General features: G+C 42.3%; 1 protein-coding gene across 1 annotated transcript in view; it reads left to right on the top strand.

Moving 5' to 3' along the window:
* Positions 1–14,129, top strand: part of uvrag (UV radiation resistance associated gene) — a 117,587-nt gene that overhangs the window by 95,687 nt on the left and 7,771 nt on the right. The window contains exon 14 of the mRNA XM_087847059.1: positions 5,269–5,360. Within this exon, the coding sequence (XP_087703185.1) occupies positions 5,269–5,360 (92 nt within the window). The remainder of the gene's footprint in view (positions 1–5,268; positions 5,361–14,129) is intronic.

Below are 14,129 nucleotides of genomic sequence, written 5' to 3' on the forward strand. Positions count from 1 at the left end.
GATTTTCTGTTTGTGTCTAGAGATCAGAAGGCGGGTCAGAAGAAGGAATAAGAGGGTTGATGCTTGCATATTTGAAAGCCAGCTTACAGGAAAAATGTCTTCCCTACACAAAGGCCACAAGCAGCACTCATATATATACACATACTCTGTGAACCCTGAGGAGAAACTTAATGCAGCTTCTACCAGGAAGGGCCAGACTGGTTTATGAATATTGAACGTCTGGCTGGCTGAGCGCTGGGTCAGCTGTAGGGCTGTATGCGCTCAGCCTTACAAACTGTCTGAATGTGTTTAACACCTCATTACAGAGACAGTGTGAAGCTGCAGTCACCCAGCACTGGTGGCTCTGCACTGCTGCCAAGCACACACTTAGCTCAAGTGTTGTTGGTGCACACTGGCAGAGATTTGGCTTGAGTGGATATCCATGCAGGTAGAGTTTGGAATTCTTCAGCGTTGGCTTGTAGGAGGCATACATTATAAAGGATCAGCCATGTTCCTCATCAGAATACAAAGCAACCACATATGAGCTTCCTCAGGGCGGACATATTTATACCAACTGTGCCCAGCACGATATATTTCTCTACAGATGGTACTAGAGCTGTTTTGCATGATTTGCAGTTCAGTAATAATCCTTTCTTACATCGTGCTACGTCTTGGTGCAGTCCCTCATCCTCTGAAACAAGCTGTTCGCTCCTACTTTCTTCTGCTTGGCTGCCCCTTGCAGAAAGATCTGAACACCAGGTAGAGTGACGGTTTCTGTGCCCACAGGTGTCTTTATGTTTCTGATGTGACTATATTAGGAATATTCTTTCTCAATGATGTCATACAGAGGCAGGTGTAGACGGGGGGTCGACTGTATGTCGCACAAAACCAAAAACATCAGAAGTTAAATTGCTCACGACAGCCTCCGCAGTGCTGAAGATCACTGGGAGCGAGACTGTGACGTCACCCATCAGTCTCTCGTATTCGCTCATATCCGCTTGCTGTGCGTCGCATACTTTCTAATCATAAGGAAAACAATAAAAGGAACAAATCCAAATGCAGGCTCATGCTTTTTCTCCTCCACACGCACTCGAACTTACAGCCATGTAATTTGACATCAGTGTTTTTCACACTCGAGAACACAGTAATGGGATTTTAAAGATAGCGTTTTGTTACGCTGCCTAACTGAGAAGGAAAACATACATTATGTTCTACAAAGGCTTTAACCTTATATTTATATCTGATTCATGATTCCTGCTTTCTCGTTTTTAAAGCTCTGGGACTGAATTTTTGTAGCATTTAGCAGCCAGCCCCACTTTGCTGACATTGCTGTGCTTTGTCTTCTTTGGGTCTAAATCTGTTGGTGTTATTGATCTTGGCCTACCGATTCAAACCCAGTTCCACCATCTCTTGGTCAGAACCCCGATGTTTACCTTGATCCATGAATGGGATCTCTGTGTTGTTCTGGTAGGTTTTGGACCGTTCCATCATCAGCTGGGTTTTGAGGTGTCACCCTTGTCTCCGACTCCCCCACTATGAGCTGTGTTTGATAAAATCTCCCTCTGATACTGTCAGAGCTGTTGATTCTGGTGCTCCCCTAACAGACACGGACCATTTGAGACCAGAACACACACATGCAAAAACACACTGCAAGATTGATGCAAAACACTTCAGTCCATCATACACATACTTGTACCCCTCATGCCATACAGTGTGCACATTATTCTGGCAGCTGTTGACATTGAAGGGGATTTATGTCGAGTGGACCTTTTTGTTTCAGTGCCTTTTTGCCTCTACTTGCTATTAATCAAGCTTTACAAGAGCCACGCTTGGTGTTTGTCCGGGTTGCTCATATTTGAAGAGCTTCTACTGCCAAACATATTTTTGCTTTTAACCTTTTCAAACCGCAACTTGTGTTCACACTGTCCACCTGCCAGGTGGGGTGACAGTACCATATCCTGACACAGAAAAATGCATCAACGCTGTTACAGGTCCTAATCTGCCTTCAGATGGATATCCTTACAGTTACCACTGGTCTCTGTGTTGTGGGCTGAGAGTGTGCAGCAATCCTCTACAAAGCCTCACTGCTCTCCTGTTGGTTATACAATGAAACTTATGTCTTTGGGTAAATAATGCATATAAATATAATTTGGGGAATTTTTATCGTGTACCGTATTCTTCGGACCATAAGGCGCACCAGATTATAAGGCGCATTAAGTGAAACAAAGCAGTCAGATAAGTCAAACTTTACTCAACTCATTCTTCTTGCTTCCTCCACTTCCGTACCATTGATTCATTAATGCTGAATTCTCTGGCAGCGGCTCTATTCCCGTGTTGTTACAGTATATTAATGACTAACCTCGTATTGTGGATGGATTATCTCAGTTGTTCTGCATTTGTCTCTAACCATCAGGAAACCTCACGTTAACTTTTATTGAGTGGAAAAAAGTTAGCATTCATCCTCCAGCTTCATTGTGTTTATGCTAACATAGCTGTGTCGCTAGTGAGCACGTAGCACATCATTATATGCCAGCTAGTCCAACTTCAGTAACCCTACAAACGTCACTGCTGTTTAGTTTCCTGTCTTCATTTATGTTGGAAGTGACAGCAGAGCTGTACATTTGAATTCTTTCAGAAATCTCTCAGTCAGAACATGCTATGGACCTGCTCTGGTCCAGAGCAGGTCCACTGCCGGTTCAGATAGAGGGGGAGGAGGTGGAGGTGGTCAACAAGTACAAGTACCTCGGGCTGTGGGTGGACAATAAACTGGACTGGTCATGCAACACAGAGCACCTGTACAAAAAAGCCCAAAGCCGACTGTACTTCCTCAGGAGGCTGAGGTCTTTTAACATCTGCAGGAAGCTCCTGAGGATGTTTTACCAGTCGGTGGTTGCTGGAGTACTGTTCTATGCTGTGGTGTGCTGGGGGAGCAGCACAGCAAAGAAGGACTCATCCAGGCTGGAAAAACTGATCAGGAAGGCTAGCTCTGTGGTCGGCATGAAGCTGGACACTCTGGTGACAGTGGCAGAGAAAAGGACACTAAAGAAACTGCTGGACATTATGGACAATGCTGGGCATCCTCTGCACACGGCCATAAACAACCAGAAGAGTCTGTTCAGTGACAGGTTGCTTCTCCCAAAGACAAGAACCAACAGACTTAAAAACTCCTTTGTCCCACACGCCATCAAACTGTTTAACTCCTCTCTGGAGGGGAGAGGGAGGGGAAACAGGAGGACAAAGGAGGGGGGAACAACTGAGCTGTAGTGCCTCTCCACTTCACTGTGCAATCACCTTTTGTGCAATACTTTTTGTTAATAATCAGCGGTGCAATAGACTCCATACTTGAATGTGCAATTCACTTGTATTTTTATTTTTATTCCTATTTATTCTATTTATCCCCTTTGTATATTTTATCTATATATGTCTTTGTATTTGTATTTATATATGTGTGTGTGTGTGTGTGTGTGTGTGTGTGTGTGTGTGTGATATATATATATATATATATATATATATATATATATATATATATATATATATATATATATATATATATATATATATATATATAATATTCTTAACTCTGTAACTTATGTCGGTGCTGTGCTTTTTGGAAAACAAATTTCCCAGCCGAGGGATTAATAAAGTTTTATCTTATCTTATCTCTTATATCATGTTTAGGTGGAAGCTAGCGAGCTAACTTCCGCTAACTTCTAACTCTGTTAAATGTAATAAATTCTGTTTTCATGGAAGCCTGGATGTTAAACTTAATTGTTACACCTGGTAAAGCAGCAACGCTGATGATTTTATTAAAGATGAAAGAATTTAGACAGTTTTTAACTCTCAGTGATGCTGCAGTGTTCGTTTGACTTTGGGACCTGAAACAGACGGAGTTTAGGACCCAGATTCCTCCGCGAGGCTCCTGACTACGGCAGCTGTAATGCTCCAACAATCCATCAAGCGGTGCGGCTTCGTAGCTTAGCAAAGTCATGCTAAAACATTTTTTGACAGATTTTTGAGCGCCGTGTAGCACAGAAAATTGGTTCGAGGTCGGTAAGCACAACCAGAATTCATACATAAGGCGACTGATGATTTTTGAGAAAATTACAGGATTTTTAGTGCAGACAATGCAGCACTCTTTAATTGTGCTTTGTAACCACAATGACTTCGCACACTTCATTTAAGAGAGCCCCACAAAAGCACTGGATTGTGAAACCTAAATGTTAGGTGTGGCTACTGTGCCACTACAGCAAAATTTACCACAAGAAAAAAAAAAAGCTTGTATGGATGTGTCTGAAGGCCTGCTGACGACCTTGAAAACATCTGTCTCTTCTTTTACTAAGCAGGTAAATCTAATCTTTGACCTCAGAGGCCTCAACATTTATTTCTCCTTAATTCCTTTTTCAGTTAGGCCGCTTTTCCATTAAGTGCTCGTATATCAACGAGCTGCATCTGAGTGCATCCTGAGTGAGTGGACTGTCATAGTCATGTGCGCTTCATCTCTTCACCACAGAAGTGTTTAAAAAAGAAATTTGAGTGGTTGCTGTGGCACCCAAGTGGAAACAAAACAGATGTAAGCCGATGTAGGCAGTGTGTATGTGATCGAGGGGCCTCTGAGATATAAGCTAGACGTGTGGCATGATGCTCCTCTGCTGTTCAGTGATATAGGTTAAATAAACTCCCCGGGACAACTGATGGCTTGCTGTGACATCACTCAACTGTTGGAGGAGATATTTCTGGCACGAGTGCTGGAGGTTCAAGGTGGCCTTGAAACGTTTTCTTTTTTTTTAAATGTAAGATTTGATTGTATCATCATGGAATAAAGTGCTGTGGCTAAAAGGAGGGGACTGTTCAAGGCCAAATATAGAAGTCAGAGCGAGAGATCATGGGAGAATGTAATGGGCTTTCTAATGTCCTGTCTTTGCCCCATTTCATCCAGATGTTTCAGTAACGTGTTTGCTGTTTCTTGCCACCCGCATCTCATCTCCTGTCTTTCCACACGCTTTACATATTAGCGCACATGCCTGTTATCAGGGAAAACTGCCCACTCTGTGTCCAGATGAGTAATAGTCTGAAGGGGAGAATAGCACTGTGTCATGGCGAAAGAATGCAGACTTCTTCTGTAGGTAATATTTCTATCTCCTGTAAACATGGAGACTGTGCACATGTGTCAGAGTTAAATGCGACGGTGCCGGCCCACCATATACTACGTGTAAGGTCACATGTGGCTCAGTACAATGTGGTAGGTTGTCAGGAGTTAATGACACAGCATGTGGCTCCCTTGTCTTGCAGCTGAGATATCAACATGGACTGACCACCCCAGACCTGCAGCAGACGCTACCCAACCTGAAGAACTTCCTGGAACATGGGCTGATGGTGCGATGGTAAGAATGACGCAGACACTTTCTACAGTGGGTGCTAAAGATGATTCAGAAATCTGCTCTGTGTTTGCAGGAGACACATGCAGCTTCACACGCAAGCTGTGTTTAGCTAGATTCAAAGTATAGGCCATGCTCCAAGTTAATCGTTTGTAAAGTTTACTAAGCAGGGCCAATGGACATGGACAGTCTCAAACACGCTAACTTTGGAGTCGACATTTTTGCTGGAGATCTGCTAACAACACACACATTTCTAAACACACAAGCTGCCAATTTACATAATGACCAGCACATTTTTCAAAAGCTGAACTACTAGGAAAAGGACAAAGTCTTCAGTCTGACACTTTTGTCCGTTAGTGATTTTAACCATGAAATGGGCTAAAGTAGGCTAATAGTAGCACTGCTGCCAAAACAAACAGACTACTTTTGAATTAGTCAGCTAATTAGCAATAGTGCCATTCATGTTTTGTATCTTAAACCAGCGGTCCCCAAACCCCGCTCCATGGACCGGTATCGCTCCGTGAGTCGTTTGGTACTGGGCCGCAAGAGTTGACGCTCGGGTGTGACATTTATGGTTTTCAGGGTTTTTATCATTAACTTAATTTCCCTGGCTCTTTTCCCGCATGTTATGATTAAATCGGGGGGTTTTTTTGGTACCGGTTTTATTTTGTTGTATTTATCCGCGACACCTTAAAGGCCGGTCCGTGGCAGGGTTTTAATAGTTTTGCAATTTTCATTAGTTTTTATTTTTATTTCGTTTTGACTTCAGATTTTCAATTTTATATGAGTTTTAATTAGTTTTTACCAATTGTTTGCTAGTTGAGTTTAGTTTTTATTTTTTTGAAAATCCTTAGTTTCAGTTTAGTTTTGATTAGTTTCAGTTATAGTTTTAGTTGTGTTTGCAATAATTAAGTGTAACAAAATCCCAGTTTCATCATATCAGTCATTCTGCTCATCCTTGGGTATGTTGCTATTCCAGCTACCATACTGCACCCTGGACAGGTCGCCTGTCTGTCGCAGGGCTAACACGCAGAGACAGACAACTCACATTCCCACCTATGGGTTCTTTAAATAAATAAATAAATAAAGGCAGATGAACAACCATTGATACCAGGCAACTATAAAATGTATATCTTGGCCCCAATGAGACTATTAACTCTTGCAGCACCGGGTGTTCGTAATTTTGGTTCAAGTGAATTGATAAACTTTTTGAAGGTAATTGACTCACACAGTTGTGTAGATATCCCCGTCCTGTTGTCTCGGGATGCATCACGCTGCCTTGCCTGGGGTTAGCTTCTGTTTTCTGGGGATGAGGGTTGAGTGTGCTCCCTTACCTTCTCAAGCTAAGCTAGGTTAGCCTTCTTGTGTGAGCTTTTCAAGTGCACTTTAAGGTTTGTGGGATTTTTTTCCCTTTAGAAATGTCATAATTTGTCTGTTTCCACTACAAGACACTTGCTTTATCCAAAACACAGTCATATTCAAAGTAATCCCAAATTGGACTCTGGCTCCCGACTTTTCCTGACATGATTCTGCGCGTGGACGGAGCAGCGACACAGACGACTCGACTAACGTACTGCCACCTGCTGGCATAATGAGACACAGCAAGAAAAAAATCTGGAAACTAAACTTCATTTTCACCCTTGACTCTTGTATGACACGCACACATCAATGAAAACTAAACACATTTTTGCTATAAATTCAGTTAATTTTAGTTAGTTTTGTGAACACTCATTCCAGTTTTAGTTAGTTTTCCTTTTTTTGTTTTTATTTTTATTTCCGTTAACGAAAATGTTTTTTCACTTCTAGTTTTCGTTATTTCGTTAGTTTTCGTTAACGATAATAACCTTGGTCTGTGGCACAAAATTGGTTGGGGGCGGCGGCCTTAAACAACAGATTAATACAGAATATACAGCGCAGCAGTCGCCACATTAGTAGGAAATGAAAATAAAGATTTGATGCAGCCGTTCGTTGCGTTTGTCACATAGACTGTTATTTACAAAAGACGTTGAAAGTGCTGCTAAAAGAATACTATGTTTTAAGTTATGATGATGTAACATCCCTGCACATCATCATTCCCCTACATCTAAAAGAAGGGGTGGGTAATGAGTTTTACAGCAGCTACTCTGTCCACTGGAATGCTTAGATCTCTGCTCCAGTCTTATGGCCCGTGAGTAACCCTTTACTAAAACCTGAGAGTTGGTCTCCATCAGACTTCAGCTCCACTTCCCTATAAAAGACAAAGCTGTCTTTGATCTCCTCTCCCAGGGTCAGCAAAGGGGAAAATGTGTATTACACACATTAATTGAATAATCTTTTGTTTTGAAAGGAAAGACGCCATGAAAAGCTCGAGCTCTCAACTCTGTCCCACTCCCAAAAAATCTTCACGGGAAGTGGAAGAGCCCAAAGACAGATGAGATGAAAGCGTGGGTCTGCTAACCCTGAAGCTGTGTGTGCGCGAGCGCACGGGAGGTTTTAAAGAAAGTGGAAGTCTTCTGCAGCGGTTTTCCACAGCCACGCTCTTGTGTGACAACGAGACCACAGTGACAGAGGAGAGTTGCTCTGTACTGACTCAGAAGCCATCAGCTGAGTGAAAGAAACTGCCGTTCCCATCATTTCGAGCAGCACTGAGCCACAAACACATGTTACAGATTTATCTGTCATTAACACTGTCAGAAGATATAGAGCTTCAGCTATGTTGCCACAGCGATTAGATGGTTCGGCATTTGGAGAAAATATGTACGAACTAGATTGATGTTCACTTTCGTTTCTGTAGAGTAAATATGAAGCAGCCAGCAGCTGATTAGTTTATTTTAGCACAAAGACTGGAAGCGCACTCTGTCTGCCTACAGGCACCTCTGAAGACTAATAATTGATGGCGTGCCACAACACTAAGTCGTCTTTAAACCTCTCGTACATATTGAGCAAAACTATTTTAGTTCAGTTTTGATATTTTGACATTTAGCTACTCAATGCAGCAGAGTACAACAGGAAATTGTAACAGATATTAGACATAAATATGTATATATTTAAATGAAACTCCCTTCTGGGACTCAACTCCACTGGATTCCCAGCCTTACAGGTCATGGTTATCTACGAGTTTCAGAGACGAGTTTGATGCCGTTTCATCCGAGAAGCTTCTTCAGTTCAAAGACCAAATCAGAAACTCAGACATTTACACTGGATCCAGAAACCATAGAGCCCTTTGTTGTGGTCTCACGCTTCACTTGCAGTCCCAAAACTGAGACAGTGGAGACGGTCAGAAAATGACTACAGCAAGACAGCGTCCCCCCATCACTGTCAGACCTCTGCCTTACAACCAAATATTTTAAATATTCAGTTTCAATTTTTCAATTCAATCTTATTTATAAAGCGCCAAATCACAACAACAGTCGCCTCAAGGAGCTTTATATTGTAATGTAGACCCTACAATAATACATACAGAGAAAAACCCAACAATCACATGACCCCCTATGAGCAGCACTTTGGTGACAGTGGGAAGGAAAAACTCCCTTTTAACAGGAAGAAACCTCCTGCAGAACCAGTCTCAGGGAGGGGCGGGGCCATCTGCTGTGATTGGTTGGGGTGAGAGAAGCAAGACAGGATAAAGACATGCTGTGGAAATGAGGGCTGCTCAATTAATCGAATTTTAATCTCGATTACGATCTGGGCTTTCAACGATCATTAAAAATGACTGAGCCGATTATTAGCCCCTCCCTCGTGCTTTACTCTCGCGCTGCTCCGTGTGGCAAATCGAGCGCACCTCTCTGCGTTTCGAACACGTGTCACAACAATTAAGAGCAGCGGTCTCCAACCTTTTTTGCGTCACGGACCGGTTTATGCCCGACAATATTTTCACGGACCGGCCTTTAAGGTGTCGCGGATAAATACAACAAAATAAAACTAGTACCGGTACCGAAAAAAAGAAGATTTATTCATAACACACGTGAAAAGACCCAGGAAAACAGAGTAAACAATAAAAACAATAACAAAATAACGCTGAAAACCGATAAAAACCCTGAAAACTATACATTTCACACCTGAGCCTCAACTCTCGCGGCCCGGTACCAAACGACTCACGGACCGGTACCGGTCCGAGGCCCGGGGGTTGGGGACCGCTGATTAAGAGGACCCGAGGGAAGCTCGGAAAGCTAAGCAGAAGTTATTTGGAGAGGAGAGTGATGCTGTTGGTTGAAAAGAGGTAAAAAAAACTTCAGTGGTGTGGAAACATTATGGGTTCAGAGTCAGACGTGGATCAAGTAGACACAGTGTGTAAACTTTGCTACAGTGTCGTAGCTGCACCACAGAGCAACACTGCAAAGTTCACTAAACATAGATGTTTACATTTTTCATTTATTTCTTATATTGCAAACATTTGCACTGTTATCAGTATTTGCACTATTTTATATTCTTTTTTGACAATCTTTAAAGTCATTATTCAACACATTGTTATTGTTAAATAAATATCGTCAAATAATCGAGATTATCATTTTTGCCATAATCGAACAGCCCTAGTGGAAATACAATAAAGGTTTCTACAGACAAAATCATGGATGTGCCACGGGCTCCCCAGTGTCACCCACTATGGTAAACCTTGTGGAAGTGGAAAGTGAGGCTCTTTTGAAGGGACAATACCTAACCACTGGTACAAATACGTTGATGACAAATCAAAACCCAAGAAATAGAATAGAAACATAGAATCCACCATACAAAGAATAATAGTTTGCCGTTTCTGCACTGTGCTGTGTACACTGAGGAGACTGGAAACCTCGATGCTGAAGTTTATCGGAAGCCCACACACGCAGACCAGTATCGACTCTTTGACTCCCACCAGCCTCCGGAACACAAACTTGGAGTAATCAGGACTCCAATCACCGGGCAGAAAACGTCCCCTCTGAGGCAGAAGGGAAAGAAAAAACGCATGTAAAGAAAGCTCTTTAAACATGTGGTCGTCCCAACTGGGCTTTCATCCAATCAGCAGAGATGCACAGACACCAGCCAGGCTGAGCAGAATGGACGGAACAACATTGGGTCAGTCTTTCGAGGATGCCAGTGTTCACATTTTGGACAGAGAAACCAAATAAAAGAAGTCGATTCTGTTCGTCTAACGTAGTGTTTGTGTTTGCATAGTTGAAGCTGGCACTGCTGGTGAACAGCAGGCTGTGAGGTCAGTTTAATGGTCAGAAACCGTCTCACAGTGGTGTCCCCTGAGACCTCTGCTGATAATGACCACACCCGTTTTCACACATTGCCTTATATGATGAGGAACATGATCAATAGTGGGTCGGGGACCCTCTTAAGGAGCAACTCCCATCAGGGCTTAAATACCTCGGACTCTCCACCGAGCTCTTAGAACTGAAGCAGCTTCTCAGACGGGAGCTGAAACGTCTCCGAGAAACCTGAAGAAGTCCACTTTTCTTTCCAAGCTCCTTAGATTTCCACTGGATTTACATTTCACAAAAATCTTTTTGGTTTATTCGTTTCTACTTTTTAGTTTCTTTCTTTGGATTTTCTGCCGCTGCTCTGACTTTCACAAATAGAAACCAGTCCCTGTGAGCACCACAGCCTCCTCTTCTAATTGTGGAATGAATAGAAACAAATTGTAGGCCTCCCAAAAAAATCGTTCCTAAAACTAGATTCATTCTTCAATCATTCCATTAGGTGTTCCACCTAAATTAAGCGCCGCCGGCTAAATAAATGGTTGCTTAAGTAACTTCTGTAACCTACTGTTACCCTTACCGCAGTAACTCACAGGAAAAATGAAAATCTTAAAACAGCAAAAAGCAGCTTAGTAACAATGTATATGCCCACTGTCTCAAAGTGTAGTCATAAGACAAACGTTCCAGTATTTTACTGATGTAATGTTACTTGTGTAACTTCTATAAATGGAACATTCCGTCTTTTTTGGATTCGCCCAGATGAAAGTCCAGCCTGACACACGGCTCTGATGAACGAATCCTGTGTAAAGTGGTGTGAATGAACAAGTCTGTCAACTTCTGACTGCTGCTTGAAAAAAGAAACTTTATTGGTCCTTGATCTGAGCAAGAAGAGTAATGTATGTTTTCAACATTTTATTTGTTCATTTGTGTTACTTAATAAGTTGACCCACACATTTTGTCACAAAAGTACAGCTTTGTTGGACGCACTGTTGCTTTCTATCCGTGTCAGTTCCGGTTCTTCTTCCTGCCGGGTTTAAAAAGGCTGAATTCAGATGGAATGCCTGGAGCTGGGACTCGGCTTATGAAATATGGATGTTTTTAAGAGGCTACGTGACAGCTGCAGGTAATTTTGCTATATAGCCTGTGAGAGGCAGGCTAATCAGCTGCCTATCCTCCTCTTCGCCACCTTTTTCTTCCTTCCTCACATCCAAACAACAATGATGTGGTGAAGGCTATGATGGAGGGAACTGTTTCCAGAACAGATTTGGAAACATTTGCCTCCTACATATAGAAATAATTCATACCCACACCACGGGTGCATAGTGGGTTCATCTTGGATATTTTATACAGAGCGAATGGAAAAGCAGAAAGAATGCGTGAATCGAAAAGAGCGTATGTCATTTTTATACAGTGGGCTTCGTGATGCTCATCTGGGAAACTGCTGATCATATCTTAATAGATTTCCAAACAGTTCTCTCTCAGAAACACATCATAACATGTCAGCGTATATACAATGCAGCCCTGGTGAAAAATGAGCAGTATAGTTTTTTCTTTTTCCTCCTCTAATCTCGCTGAAGGATGGGAAGCAGTGGGGAAAATGGTGAATCTATTATCGAGAGGCATATAGAGACAGCACCAGAAACCAGTTCTTTGTAAACTACGCAGTCTGTCGACATCAAAGCAAACACGTTCAACATGGTCCCATTTGCCGCTCCACATCCGCTGAGGGCCTGGCAGAAGTTCACAGGGTCCTAATCCCACTCCGGTGCCTGGAAGCGGGGCTACGTACACGTGTGTGGGGGGATCAAGGTGTGGCGGGGCGCCTAGCCATGCACATTCAACGCCACAGCTGGTGGATGTGAATCTTCCCCAAACCCCACAGTGGCTGAAGTTAGCAAAAGGATTTGCGTTGCATGAAGTACACCGAGGGTTGTAATATTTACACAGCTGCGCTCCTGTCAGTGCAAAAAAAAAGGAAGAGAAATTCTTGAGTTATACTCCTAAAATAAGCATTTGTAAGGGACGTTAAGTTTGACAGGTTCTCTGTGGAATTGCTGTATTTTTGATCGTTTCCTTTTTCGTGTGCTCCAAGCATCCATTCCTCCTCGTTTGGGAATACATTTTCTCTTTCTCTCACCTTTTTTTAAAAGTTGTGATACCTTTTTGTTTTGGTTTTTTAATATCTTACATTCTGACAACATGTAAGATAAATATAAATACCCCTCCCCACCCCACGTGGTCGTCTGTGGCCCAAACACCTGAGTTTGACAGCCACTGACCCAACCCAGGCTTTCTATACATCATAAGTGGGGTTTGTATACGGCGATATATATCACAGTATATTCTTTTCTTCTGTATAACATATTTTCCACACCATAAGGCAAACTTAAAATCCTTTAATTTTCTCAAAAATCGAGAGTGTGCCTTCTGCGTGCAGTAATCGGTTAAAAAATGTTTTAGTACAACTTTGGTTAGCCGCACTGCTTGATGAGTGTGGATGCGTAATGCACTACAGAGCATTACGGCTGCTGTAGTGAGGAGCTTCGCGGAGTAATCTGGGTCCTAAACTCCGTCCGCTTCAGGTCCCAAAGTCAAACGAACACTAAGAGTTAAAACGGTCTAAATTCTTTCATCTTTAATAAAATCATCAGCGTTGCTGCTTTACCAGGTGTAACAATTAAGTTTAACATCCAGGCATCCATGAAAACAGAAGTTGTTAAATTTAATGGAGTTAGAAGTTAGCAGGAAGTTAGCTCGCAAGTTTACACCTAAACATGATGTAGCATGTTCTGACTGAGAGATTTTTGAAACAAATTAAAACGTACAGCTCTGCAGAAAACTAAACAGCAGTGACGTTTGCAGGGATACTGAAGTTGGACTAGCTGGTATATAATGATGTGCTACGTGATCGCTAGCAACACAGCTATGTTAGCATAACATTAGCACAGTGAAGCTGGAGGATGAACGTCAACTTTTTTCCACTCATTAAAAGTTAACGTGAGGGATTCTGGTGGTCAGGGACAAATGCAATCACATAGCAGGATGCTATACACGGGCCAAACTTCAGTCAGGAGAACCACTGAGATTATTCATCCACAATACGAGGTTAGTTATTAATATACTGCAACAACATGGGAATAGAGCAGCTGCCAGAGAATTCAACATTAATGAATCAATGTTACGGAAGTGGAGGAAGCGCAGTTTTTGGCTTTCCCCATATTTCAAAAGTGCTTCATCTCTTTGCTGTGACTGTCACCCGCCATAACTTGCAGATGATAATGGTTTTAGCTGCCGCTATGCTTTAGACCAAAACAGGCGCAGCTTGATGACATCATCAACATGCGATAGAGCGATATAGTCAAAATCTCTATCGTTGGCCAAATTTATATCGTTTATATCGCATACGCAGTATATCAGTGTTGCAGATTTTGTCTTTGTAATTTCTGTAGCACATCAGCACCATTGAGTAGTGTGAGGATGTTCTCAGCTTTTGTTCCACATGCTGTGCTGTGGTCAGTCTGTCTTCAAAGGCCAGACAGTCAATAAGAGCCACTCTAATAAAGCAAAAAGAAAACTTAGCTTCCTCCATAGCACGTATCAGGTTTTCAGTCATGTTTAC

Source organism: Neolamprologus brichardi, chromosome 10 (assembly GCF_056152115.1).
Source record: "Neolamprologus brichardi isolate AB-2024 chromosome 10, ASM5615211v1, whole genome shotgun sequence".
NCBI lineage: Eukaryota > Metazoa > Chordata > Actinopteri > Cichliformes > Cichlidae > Neolamprologus > Neolamprologus brichardi.